Here is a 12558-nt window from a genome sequence, read left to right as displayed (position 1 = left end):
GATGCTGTAGCGCTTCAGCTCGGCGGTGATGCGCTGCGCCACCTCCTTGGTGTTGATCTCCTCCGCCGCCGCGCCCGCCCCGGGGCCGCCGCCGCCGCCGCCCGCGCCCGGGCCGCCGCCGCCTGCGTGGGACCCGTGCGCCCCGGCGGCCGCCAGCCCGCCCAGCGGCGCGCAGCAGCCCCGCGGTGCCCCCGCCGCCCGCGCCGCCGCCCCCCGCCGCCGCCGCCGCCGCCGCCGCCGCCTCCGGGCAGCCCGCGAGCCAGCGCGTCCTCGGCGCGCCCCAGCAGCGCAGCGTGCGGTTCGAAGGGCGGCGGGCGGCAGCAGCTTGTCCCCGGCCAGGTGGCCCGGCGCGCCGTAGGCGGCCAGCGGCGGTGGCGGCGGCGGCGGCGGGGGCTGCGGGGCGCCGTGCAGCGCGGGCGGCAGCGCGTTGGGCAGAGGCGACAGCGGCGACCCCATGGCGGGCAGCTCCTTGCCGTAGGGCCCGTAGAGGTGGCCCACGGAGGCGAGCGCCGCGCGTTCGTCGCGCATGAGGGTGAAGCTGCCGCTCACGCTGGCCGCCAGGCGCTGCGGCGGGGGCGGCGGGGGCGGCGCGGCCGCGACGGGTGCGGGTGCGCGTGGGGGTGGCCGCCGTGCGCCCCGGCCACCGCCGCGGCCGCCGCGTGCTGGTGGAACTTGTCGGCCACGGCGGCGAGCGGCGGCAGGTGCTGCAGGGGCGTGAGCGTCGTGTAGGTACCGCCCAGGCCGGGCGCCTCACAGGCCATGCCCATGGCCGGGTGGAGCGGGCCCGCCAGCTCCCCGCGGAAGTCGGCGCCGCCGCTCGCGCCGCCCGTGCCGCCCGCACCCCCGGCCTCCCCCGCCGCCGCCGCCGCCGTCCAGCAGGCTCGCCATGCCGCCACCAGGCCCGGGCGCCCGGCGCCACCAGGCCGCGGTGCTGCGCCGCCGCCGAGCGCGCGTGGCCCGGGCTCAGCAGCTCGCCCGCCTGCGCGTGGGGCCACGCCGTGCAGGCCCCCCAGGCTCTCCAGGCTCAGCTCCATGCTCGGCCGCTCGCCCGCCGCGCGCGCTCCTCGGCGCCGGCCCGGCGCGCTCAAGGCCGCCGCATGGCCCCCGCCCGCTCCCCGGTGGCTGCGCGCGAGGCTGCCCGGCTGCGCGGCGCACCGCCCGGCCCGGCTGCGAGCGCGGCCACCAGGATGTGGCGGGGGAGCGGCCGCCGGCGCCCGGGCCCGGGTCTGACGTCAGCACCCCCCGCCCACCCGCTCCCCTCTCCGCCGCCTCCCGCCGCCTCGCTCTCCGCCCGCTCCGGCCCCCTCGAGCTCCAGGCGGGCCGGAGTGGGCCAGACTCGGGCTCCTGGGGTCCCCAGCCTCTGCGCCCGTCCGCGTCCCCCCCCTCTCCAACAGGGGGGCCGGCGGACGCGGGGACAGCCGGGCGGGCTTCGGAAGACAGACCCCTCCGAGGTGGGGCCTGGGGCCTCATCCCTACACCTCTTATTCTGTGTCTCTCCCCAGAGGGTCAGGGAGGTTACTTTCCTGCCTGACGCCCCCAAATCTATCTCCAGGAACACGTAGAATGTGGCTGGGTGGGGCCTGGGGTCCACTTGTCCCCCCTCTGGCCTCTGGCACACACGGACCCCACGAGGCAGGTTCCTGTCCAAAGCTGGGCTTCCCCTATGGGAGCACCGTAGAGGAGTCGCTGCCCGCTTCCCATCTCTCTGCGGGGAGTCCTGCTGAAAATCGGGGTCCTCAGGCTGAGTCAGGGCCTGTCCACCCCCAGTGTCCGCATCTGCTTCCAGGTGTGGGCACCTGGGCCTCAGTTTCCCTAGCTGCACAGTGGAGCACCTGTCCTCAGGGGTGCCAAAGATGCCTCCCGCCTCCAAGTTCTGGTTCTCTCCATCCCCAGCAGGCAGCAGCTGGGGGGTGGGGGAGGAGGGGGGGACCTTTAAAGAACTTGTCCTTTTCCAGAGCAGGCAGGTGGGGGACTTGTCCTCTCTGCTTCCTAAGAAGCCCCTGCTTCCAACTGCCCCCCCCACCCCAGTGTTTCTCTTTTGGTGTGTGGGGAGAGAAGGTGCTTCTTTTCCTCCCCACCGGGAGCCAGTTGAGGCCCAGGGACCCTTGGGAACTGGGAAAAATGGGGAGCCTCCCACGCTCAGAGAGACATTCCCTTCCATGGTCCCTCCAGCGGGGTCAGATGCAGGTAGCGGAGGGGTCACCCCCCCACACCCCGAAAGGTGCCCCACCCCAAATCAACCCACCCTTTCTTCCTTCCCCAGTATGGCGGCCCCACAGGGTGACCTGTGGGGGGGAAAGCTACTGAGGCCTCTCCTGGAGCCCCCAAAGTGCCCCCATCTCAGCAGGGAGGCTGTAAGTGTCCAGTGGACAGAAGGCCCAAGCAGGGAGCCAGCTCCGTGCAAACCACGGGCCGCCCCGTCCTCACGCCTTCAACACCACCCCTCACGCCTGCAGACGAACGGAGCTCGGCCCCTGGGCTAGGGCCCTCTCGGTCTGTTCTCCCTTCCATCGTGGGGAGGGGAGTGTTTTCCTGCCAGCTCTAGCTTTGAGCCGGAGGCACAACCGTGCTGGCCCCCATCATGGCAGAGGGAGGGGGCACAAGGGAGTTTGGGGCCTGGACGAGGGAGTTTGGGGCCCAGGACCCCCAGCTTGGGGGGATCAGACAGTAGAATGGGCTGATCCAAGTCCTGGGTGGGATAGGGGCTCATGGGGACCCCCGTGAAGGCCTCGTGCCGCTTAGGACTCAGCGTTTGGTAGCTGCCTACTGTTGACCGAGCACACACTCTGTCCTCACCCACTGCTGAGAAGGAGTCAAGCCACCGTTCTCCCTGCCCCTCAGGCCCGAGGTAGAGGGGGTGCCCTGGCAGGACTCCCCCTTGGGCTGATGTCCGTCCAAGCACTAACACTCCAAGTGCTATCTGGGTCCGTGGTTCAGATAGAATTCCGGGTTATATATTATTACACCCATCTTCCAGGTGGGAAAACAGAGATGGGAGAGGGGCAGGTCCGAACAACTGAATATCCCCCTCCCCATGAGGATTCTGAGTCCGGGAGGCGGGTCCTGGCGGCGCTGAGCCCCAGCCTGAGCCCCCCCCCATCCCACCCTCCAACAATCACAGATAATTAAAAATAATCGTGGGATCTAAAAATCAATCAGCCTCCATAAAATGATCACATCCCAGGCCCAAGAAGCGTGGGTCAGGCGGGGCTGGGGAGTCATGGGAGGGAAGACCGAGCTGGAAGGAAGCACCCCCCAGATGTCAGCCTAGGGCGCTGGGGGGTGTCCAGCTCCGTGGGCTCTCTGCTTCCTTCTTCCTATATTTTCTCCAGCTCGATTATCACTTCATTTTTATAACAAGCATGTGCGGCTTTGCTAAGGAAGAAAGCGCCCATTTTGAAAAGAAAAGAGGCCAGCCTGGGGCTTTAAGACGGAGCCCCCTCCGCGCTGAGGCCTCGGGACACCCTGAGCGCCCAGGCTCGGTGGGGGCTGGGACCGCTGGCTCCGTGCAAGCAGCCCCCGCCTCCTGTACGGCGGCCTGGATTTGGACCCCCTCCGGGAACAGGGATCCTGCTCCTCGCAGAGGCTGCGCTCGTACTGGGAGACTGAACAAAAATCTGCCGGCATCTAGGAGGGAGGAGGCCCCCTGGCACCCCTGAACCGGCTCCCCCCACCAGCGGCCTTTTAGTAATTAGTAAAATAGAATTGAGCCGGCCACGGGGCAGGCGGGTGGCTCGCGCGGATCGATCTCTTGGTCATTAGGCAAATTGCGGGCGGGGGAGGGGTGGGCTGGATGGGGGCAGGGAGACCCCCTTCCTCGCTCCTACCGGGACCTTGGCCACGTCGCCTAAGCTCTACGGCCTCAGTCTTCCCCGCAGGAAAATTGGAGTTCGACTCCCAGACCCCGCGTCCGCTCGCGCTGGGGCTGCCCCCCCCCCCCCGACCCCGCCGATGCCCACCTTCTCTGTGCCAACCTGGGACCTCCTCCCTGCCCCGGGAGCCCAGCGGGGCCTTCAGCCACAACACCTCCCTCCCAGGCTCGAAACTGCCCTGGAGGCAAGCTGTGGTCCACCTCCCGGCCTCTTGTTCTGGGTCCTGCCGCGCAGCCAAAAACATTAGGGGGGACGCATCCGAGGGTTTTCCTTTCCCGGCCTCCCCCAGGTCTGCCCTCGGTCTGCGCCCGATTCTGCGACTCCACTTGTCCCCACGGAAATGAAAGTCACCGGCGACCGCGCACGCCTAGTTTTACTAGAGCAAGGTTTTAATAAATAGTGGCGGCGAATATCACCCCCCCCAGCCCCGCCCCAGCCTGAGGCCCGCGCCGGCACCGTTCCAGTCCCCAGGCCCGCGGGCACCCCAAAGCCTGGCGCGCACCCCGCAGGCCCTCACCCTCCCGCCGGACTCCTGCGCCTTCGTTCGGGCGGGGTCGGAGGACTTTATTTAGATTTGGGGGGGAGGGTGCTAGGCTCTTCCGGCCTGGCGGGGATCCCGGCGCGGCTGTGCGCGCGGCGCCCGAGAGGTTCCACTTTCGGACGTTGGGCGCGGGGTCCTTCCGAGGCCCGAAGGCGGGGCGCCACGACGTTGGGGCTTCGCCCCTGGCGGGCCGGCCGTCCGGAGGAGCTCCTCGCCAGCGGCCGGCGGCGCCCGGGGCGCTGGCCCGCGGGGTAGGTGCTCCCGCGGGCGTGTCGGCGACAGCTGCGCTCGATCGATCCCCACGCCCGCCCGGGCTCCGTTGCCCCCCCGCCGCAGCGCGCGGCTCCATCGAATCCTCATCGCTCCCGGGCCGCGCCGCCCGCCGCGCTCTCCGGCAAACACGGCGCTTGTTTGCGCGGGGGCAGCGGGGGGCCCGGCGTCCGCGGGCGCGGGTCTGTGTGTGTGAGTGTGTGTTGTGTGTGTGTGTGTGTGTGTGTGTGTGTGCGCGCGCGCGCGCGCGCGTCCCTGGGGCCCCGCGTCCCGTCCCCGGTCCCCTCCCCCGGCGGCCCGGAATTGCACCCACAGACCCCCACCAACACTATTCTCAGGGTGAGTAGTCGAGGCCCGGCCAGGGCAGACGCCGGAGGGCGCCCAGACAGCCGGCCTACCCCTCCCGCGCCTCAGTTTCCCCATCTGGAGAGTGACCCGCAGGGCGCCCGAGGTCGGCTCGCTCTCCTCGCTCCCCGTCCACCTGCTTTCGCTTCCGCTGCGCGCCCGAGCCGGGCTGGGGGCGGCAGCCTGGGACGCCCAGGTCGCAAATACCCTGAGGCCAGTTGGAGGCACGGTCAGCAGGGGCTGCGACACGAACGAGCCCCCCTACGGTGGCCCAGACCCCTCTTCTCTCGCCTTTGTCGAGATCACCCCTCCTCCTTCAGGAGCTGGTGAGGAAACTGTGAGTCTGCCCGGCAGGGAGCAGTCGGGGAAACTGAGGCCAGGCCGGCAGGGCACGGCTCGCGGGTCTCCGGGAGGACGAGGGAGGGGGCAGCGCGGGCTGTGGAGCCGGAGGTCGTCCCCCAGCCCCGCTCCGCTGATGGGGCCCAGGCACTGCGGGCCGAGAGCTTCCCCGGAGCAAACGAAACCCGCGTCGGGCGCCCAGCTCCGGAGGGGCCCCAGCGCCACCCCCGCCGCGAAGCCCGGGCCTTCGGCCGCCGAGCGAGACCCCCGCCCCCTCGCAGCCTGGAGCACCCTCTGGTCCTTCCCGGAAGGGAGGTTCCTTCGACAATTAAAAATGTAAATACATATATTCGACCCACAACGCTCTCCGCCTTGCACAAAGGTGGCGAGCGGCTCCGGGAGCCCGGGTCGCGCGGGGCGCGGCCGGTGGGTCTGCGGAGGCTCGGGGCTGGGGGACCCGGGCCGGGCTGCCTCCCTGACCCGGGTCGCGGCGCCGACTCCGCGGAGCGCCAGCATGCGGACCCCGGCAACCCAGAGTGTGCGGCCGTGGACCCCCAGGGAGGCGACCCCGAGGCCGCGAGCGCAGGCCTGGGAGGGCGCCCACTTTCCTGACGCAGAGGTGGAGGCCCCAGGCAGGAGGGGGGGCTACGCCCCTCCTGCTCAGGGAGCGTCCAAGGGGCGCCCACCCCGGGCAACCCGGGCGGCATCCGGTTGGCTGCGGAGCCTCGCCCTGATCTGGCGCCCCATTAACGCGCCATTTATCTGAACACATGGCACCCTTGCCGCTTGGCCAGGAAGTGGGGCGGGGGGGGGGGGGGCAGAGACTCCGCACCACCGTCCTGCAGAGCGGACTTGCCCCCACCCCCTGCTGCCTCCCTGGGTGTGAGCCCCGCCCCCCAGACCTCTTCGAGGGGTACTGGGAGGTTGAGACTGGGGCAAGGGATGCTGGCCCGCCAGGCAGAACCTACCGGCGGAGGCTGGAGGAAGGGACTTGGGCCGGTCACTGGATTTAAACACATCTCTCAGTGCAGCGCCCACCCAGAGCTGGGGGGTCACCCGGCCCTGGCAGGGGGCGGGGGGGGAGGTCGCGCTAGTGCTTGGGGGGGGGGGGGAGGACAGACTGGTTCTTGCTCCTGAGTGAGCGATGGGGGCAGGGCGCCTTCCCAGCACCGGGCCTGGATGCTGAGTTTTGTGGGGGGATGTGTAGGAGTTCGTCAGGTAGGGGAGTCAGGGACGAAAGGCCCTCATCACGTGGGGAAGGGAGGCCTGGGGCAGGGGCAGGAGGTGGGCCTCACCCAGTCCCCCCAGTACTGAGCAGCGAGTACCCACGGGCCTGCATTAAGGAAATATTTGTTGAATGAGTCAAGGAGATAAGGCTGGGACCTGGGGGGTGGGAATGCCAGCCTGGGAGGCCAAGCAGGACAGGGCCCCCCGTAGCCTTTAGAACAAGTCCTTCCCGACTCCGTCTGCACAGACGGAGCGCGTGGGAGATGTGGTGGGGATGACAGCCCCCCACGCCGTGTGTTGTGCGGGGGAGTGGGGGCAGGCGAGTGGCTGCGTGAGGGGAGGGGACTGCTGTTCCTTCAGTCTGCAGCCACCTCACTACGCCTCCCTGCCCAGGGGGTGAGGGGTCCCAGACCCCCCCCCCCCCCCGGGAGTGCCACACCCAGCAGAGACCCCCTTCTACTGCCTGCCCCCTCCCACTATGCCTCCTGCAGGCCGGGGGCGGAGTGGGCGGGACTACGAGGCAGGCCCTCTAATTGAGCCCATTTTGCAGATGAGGAAACAGGCACAGGAAGCTTCTGGCACTTGCCCGAGGCCCCCAGCCAGCGGACCAGCCCCAGGCCTGTCCTGTCCGGTGGCCCGGCGCTGAGTCCTAACAGGCTTCCCTGCAGGTGTCGTGTGCACACATTGGTGCGTCCAGCCGGGGGTCCCAGCTGACTCTGTGCGGCCTGCAGCCACACAGAACGTTTCTCTGAACTAGCCCTTCGGATAATCCCAGGGACCAGGGAGCCCGTGACCCCCCCACCCCCGAATTTGTGGGAGGCGGTGAGAGGAGACCGGAGGAGACAGTGTCTGCACTTGCCGTGGTCCCCTCTTCTGGGGCCTGTGACCCAGCAGCCGGGTGGCAGACTGCTCACGGCCCAGATGCAGGTGTGGGGGATCGGTCCTCCCGGATGCGCCCCCGCCTCCCACCAGCCGGTTAATCATTAAAGGGCCCCAGAAGCGGAAGGGTCAACCGGGCTCCTCCTGGAAAAGGTCACGGCCGCCCCGACCTCAAACACTGGAGCCTGACCCTTGGGAGGGCCCCAGGCTGCAGGGAAGCAGAGCCCCATGGCCTGGAGGGGTTTGGGCGGCCTCAGTTTCCCCCGCTGGTAAGAGAGGGAGTTTTGGTGCTCCCGCCTTGCCCCTCCACTCGCCCCCCCTTCCCCCCTCTCCCCCTCCCCCCTTCTCCTCCCCCTCCTCCTCCTCCCTCCCTCCTTCCCCTTCCTCTCCTCCCTCCCCCTCCCCCTCCTCCCCCTCCTCCCCTCCTTCCTCCCCTCCTCTCCTCCCTCCCTCTTACTACTCCCCTCCTCCCCCTCCTCCCCTCCCCCTCCTCCTCCTCCCCCCTCCTTCTACCCCCTCTTCCTCTTTCCCCCTCCCCCTTCCTCCTCCCCTTCCTCTCCTCCCTCCCTCCTCCTCCTCCTCCTCTCTCCTCCTCTTCCTCTCTTCCTCCCTCCTCCTCCCCTCCCTCCCCCTCCTCCTCTCCCTCCTCCCCCTCCTCCTCTCCCTCCTCCCCTCCTCCTCCCCTCCCTCCTCCTCCTCTCCCTCCTCCCTCCCTCCCTCCCTCCTCCCCCTCCTATCCTCCCTCCTCCCCCTCCCCTCTTCCTCTCCCTCCTCCCCCCTCCTCCTCCTCCCTCCCTTTCCCCCTCCCTTTCCCTCCTCCCCTCCTCTCCTCCCTCCCTCCTCCTCCCCCTCCCTCCTCCTCCTCCCCCTCCCTCCTCCCCCTTCCTCTCCTCCCTCTCCCCTCCTCCTCTCCCTCCTCCCCCCTCCTCCTCCTCCCTCCCTTTCCCCCTCCCCTTCCCTCCTCCCCTTCCTCTCCTCCCTCCCTCCTCCTCCCCCTCCCTCCTCCTCCTCCCCCTCCCTCCTCCTCCTCCCCCTCCCTCCTCCTCCTCCCCCTCCCTCCTCCCCCTTCCTCTCCTCCCTCCCCCTCCTCCTCTCCCTCCTCCCCCCTCCTCCTCCCCCTCCCTTTCCCCCTCCCCCTTCCTCCTCCCCTTCTCTCCTCCCTCCCTCCTCCTCCTCCCCCTCCCTCCTCCTCTTCCTCCCTCCTCCTCCCCCTCCCTCCCCCTTCTATCCTCCCTCCTCCCCCTCCCCTCCTCCCTCTCCCCTCCTCCTCTCCCTCCTCCCCCCTCCTCCTCCCTCCCTTTCCCCCTCCCCTTCCCTCCTCCCCTTCCTCTCCTCCCTCCCTCCTCCTCCCCCTCCCTCCTCCTCCTCCCCCTCCCTCCTCCCCCTTCCTCTCCTCCCTCCCCCTCCTCCTCTCCCTCCTCCCCCCTCCTCCTCCCCCTCCCTTTCCCCATCCCCCTCCCTCCTCCCTTCCTCTCCTCCCTCCCTCCTCCTCCCCCTCCTCCCCCTTCCTCCTCCCTCCCCTCCGCTGCTAACAGCTGTAACTGCTGCTTATCCCGCCTCCCTAACGAGCACCCAGGCCCCTCAGAACAGTCCCGGCGGCTTCCCTCCGTAATTGCCTCCGTAATAAATCCCCGCACTTTGGCGGGTAGGAACCGCTGGGCTTCCCTCTCTTTCTCCCCCTCGCTTTTCAAAACGCAAACGCAACACAACATTTCTATTATTACTGAACTCCCTGTGCATCAGCGGTAAGAGGACAGGTCCTTCTCAAGCAGCCTCCCCTGGGACTCAGCCAAGAAGCAGAACTTCCTCCAGTCCCTGCGTCCCCTCACCCCTGCCTGGAGGGGAGAGACCTGAGGGTGGGGCTCAGGCACAAGTGTGAGAAAAACAGGAGGTGCATCCTCCTGGCCCAGGTCCGTCAGGAGGTCCCCGGGTGGGCTGCTCGGCCTGGGGGGCGGGGCTCCCTGGGGTCACAGCACCTGCAGGACCGGCAGTGTTTGGGGAGGGTTTGGGGAGGGCTGAGGGTCACCTGGCTGACCCCTTGCTTGTTTTCCAGGTAAGAAAACCTCCCAGAGCAGCTGCCTCTCAGCTGCCTAGGAAAATCAAAGACCTTCAGATCTCAGAGGCAAAGACAAAGGGGGGGGGGCAGGTAGGTGTGTGGCAGCCGAGCCCCGCCCCCTGAGGGCTGGCTTCCGGCACTCACCCATTTCTTGCCTGGGGAGACTGAGTCTCACCTTGGCTGTTTCATGGGGTAGCTGGCCCCTGACCTCTGGGGTACCATCCTTACGCGGGTGCCTTGTTGCCCAGGGATGGAGGGGGACATCAGCCAGGGCCTTTTTGGTGCCACAGCCTCCACCCCCACCGCAAGATCAAGGTCAAGTTGTGGGTTCCAACTCCAGCATCCCCTTACACGTATCACTGATGCTTTCGGAGGCTCAAGGTGCTTATCTGTGGGATGGACTTAAAACACACACACGGTGCAGACCTGTAGGTGCTCAGAAAATGCTTGTGGCAGAGGCAGGTGCTGAGCTCTGTCCACGTCCCACACGGAGTGAACCAAGACAGGTGGGGTGCGGTGGGGCGGGCGGTGACAGACTGACCAGCAGGATTCCAGCTGGGCCTGGGAGGGGGGCTGGGGGAGATGGGGGCCTCCTTTTCCCTCCAGGCTGTGCAGCTCGGAGCCACTGCCCGTGGGACCCTCTGAGCTGGACACTAGCCCCCCAACGCACGCTTCCTAGGAGATTCTGGAAGGCAGTACCGGGGCCCAAGGCAGGTGGATTGGGGCGGCCTGGCGTTGAGCTGCCTTGTTCTGGAGTCCCTGCTTTGCTTCTGTGCACAAATGCCCCGTGTTCTGACTCCTCTCAGGGGGGCAGAAGTGAGGGGCTGTGAGAGTGCGCGTGGGGGCAGGCAGGGCAGAGTCAAGCCTCCTGGGAGCCGCTCAGGGTGGCGTGTGAGTTGCTCAGGCCTCGGGTGAGCTCCTCACTCACCAACCCGGCAGGGGGGCAAGGTGGAGGGGGGCGATCGTTCCCATTTTGTGCCTTAGCAAACCGAGGCCCCAGCTCTCTGGCTCCCTTGACAATTACAGAAGTAATCAGTCGGGGTGTGGACCCGGGCCCCCGCCGATGGGACTCTGAGTAACGCGGCCAATCAGTTGTGTCTTGGTTTCCCCATCTGCAAAATGGGGATCACGTTGAGTTATTGTGAACTGATGCAGGTCGAGTGCACGGACCAGGCCCGGGTACATGGTAGGCGCTCACCCACGTTAGCCGTCGTGCTAATGCCCCCCCCGGTCTGTGCTCGGTGCCCCGGGCCGGGCCAAGCCGTAAAGAGGATGGCCCGGCTGAGTCTGAGGACAGCACCCCAAGAGGGCTGCACGCTGATCCCACCTTGTCCTGCTGCTAACATCGTGGGCTCCCCTGCGGTTGTCTGGTGTCTCTCTCCCCAGCCTGGGAGCCTGGAGGGCACAAAGAGGGTGTGGCATGTCCTGGTGTCCCGTCGCCCAGCCAAGGCCAGGTGGCACACACGGTAGGAACATGTGCCCAAGGGGACGGTTCCGTTGCACTGGGGCGGGGCCTGTCCGGTTCACGATGATTGGGGGGCTCCGGGAGGGGTGCTGGGCCCAGCTGGGCTCTGGTCCCGGGCCGGCCTGGTGTGTGGATTTCGCGGGCTCCAGCCACTGAGTTTCCCTGAAGCCGCACCCACTGCCCTGCCCGCAGATCCGCGTGAGGGTGCAGACACATTTGTAGAGGGTGATTTATGCCGAGGGCAGCCCGACATCCCAGCTCTGGGCTCAGGATCAGGGGAGGAGGTCGCTGCCGTGTGGCCTTCCTGCTGGTTGGCTCGGCCCGCTCAGAGGTCGCTTTGTCTGTGTGCGTGTTTTAATTTAAGGCGTATGGTGCGTAAAGCCCACGCTCTCAAACTGGATCATCTGGAATCGAGCCCAGCTTCTGTCCAGACTCTCTAATCCGTTGCTTTGCTGGGTTCTTGGGTCAGTTCCCACAACTGCTCTGTGCGGCACTGCCCCAGGGAGGCTTTTGCAGACTGAAGTGAGAGGATGCGTGTAGAGCCCTCGGAACGGAGCTCAAACGCTGTCCTTCTCAGTCTGCCTGGGGCCCAGAAGGTTGGGGGGTGTTGTAGAGAGCAAGGCAGCCAGAGGAACAAAAATAGACATGAAGTCGAGAGAAGCTGTAGCTGGAAGAGAAGTTAGTCCGCAGAACCCACATCAGGTGGTTCTAAACCCCTGCCACAGGTGGGCCACAGTTTTGGCTCTGAGCTCCCCAGCAGGCAATGCAAAAAGAGAAACACTTGCAGGTATGTGCATATCTATGGCCATTCACACTTTTGTAGCCATGGGAAGGCATGGTCATGGGCCTGTGTGGAGAGCAGAAAACTAAAATGGTCCCTGTGACCTCCACCTGACGCTGTACCCTGTACAATCCCCTCCCCTTAGTGTGACCCCTGATAGCCAGCGAAGTATGGCGGAGGTGAGAGATCTCTCTCCTGTGATTGTGTTGCATCATTTAAGACCCTGTCCTAGCAGAGACTCTCCTGCTGGCCTTGAAGAAACAAGCTGCCGTGTCATTAGGGGTCCCCGGAGGGGGCCACGTGTTGGGAAGCAGCCGGCATGCTCTAGTTCCTGAGGGCTCCCCTGCTCCCAGCTGACATCTGGACGGAAAACAGGAGCTTCAATCCTATAACCACAAGGGCTTGAATTCTGCCGAGGACGGGGTGAGCTTGGAAAAGGACCTTGAACTCCAGAAAAGATTTCAGCCAAGCTGGCACTTTGACTGTTGCCTGTCGGACCCAGCAGAGGACCCAGTTAAGCCCAGACTACTGACGCACGGAAACGGAGACGTCATACGTGTTGGAAGCTGGTAGGTGTGTGATATTTGTGACACAGCAACAGCGAACGAATACACGGGCGACACACTCTTGCTTCCGGCATTTGGATCTGCCACCGGCTCAGCGAAGGCCTCCTGCTCCTTAATCACACAGACGTTCCTTATCGACACTTACATTCACTGAGCAGCTACTGTGTGCCGGGCTCTGCACTAAGCTTTTGACCTGGGTCTTCTCGGTTCGTCCCT

At 66.7% G+C, this 12558-nt stretch overlaps 1 protein-coding gene across 1 annotated transcript in view; it reads right to left on the bottom strand.

Moving 5' to 3' along the window:
• ONECUT3 (one cut homeobox 3) overlaps window positions 1–1034 on the bottom strand; it is an 8657-nt gene extending 7623 nt beyond the window's left edge. The window contains 7 exon segments of the mRNA XM_045491036.1: window positions 6–207; window positions 210–305; window positions 307–597; window positions 600–846; window positions 848–907; window positions 909–988; window positions 990–1034. Coding sequence (XP_045346992.1) covers window positions 6–207; window positions 210–305; window positions 307–597; window positions 600–846; window positions 848–907; window positions 909–988; window positions 990–1034 — 1021 coding nt within the window.
• Between the last annotated feature and the right edge of the window lie 11524 nt (window positions 1035–12558).

This window comes from Leopardus geoffroyi, chromosome A2, assembly GCF_018350155.1.
Source record: "Leopardus geoffroyi isolate Oge1 chromosome A2, O.geoffroyi_Oge1_pat1.0, whole genome shotgun sequence".
NCBI classification, from domain to species: domain Eukaryota; kingdom Metazoa; phylum Chordata; class Mammalia; order Carnivora; family Felidae; genus Leopardus; species Leopardus geoffroyi.
Note: the sequence above shows the minus strand (reverse complement) of the source record. Positions and strands in the feature narration are given on the sequence as shown.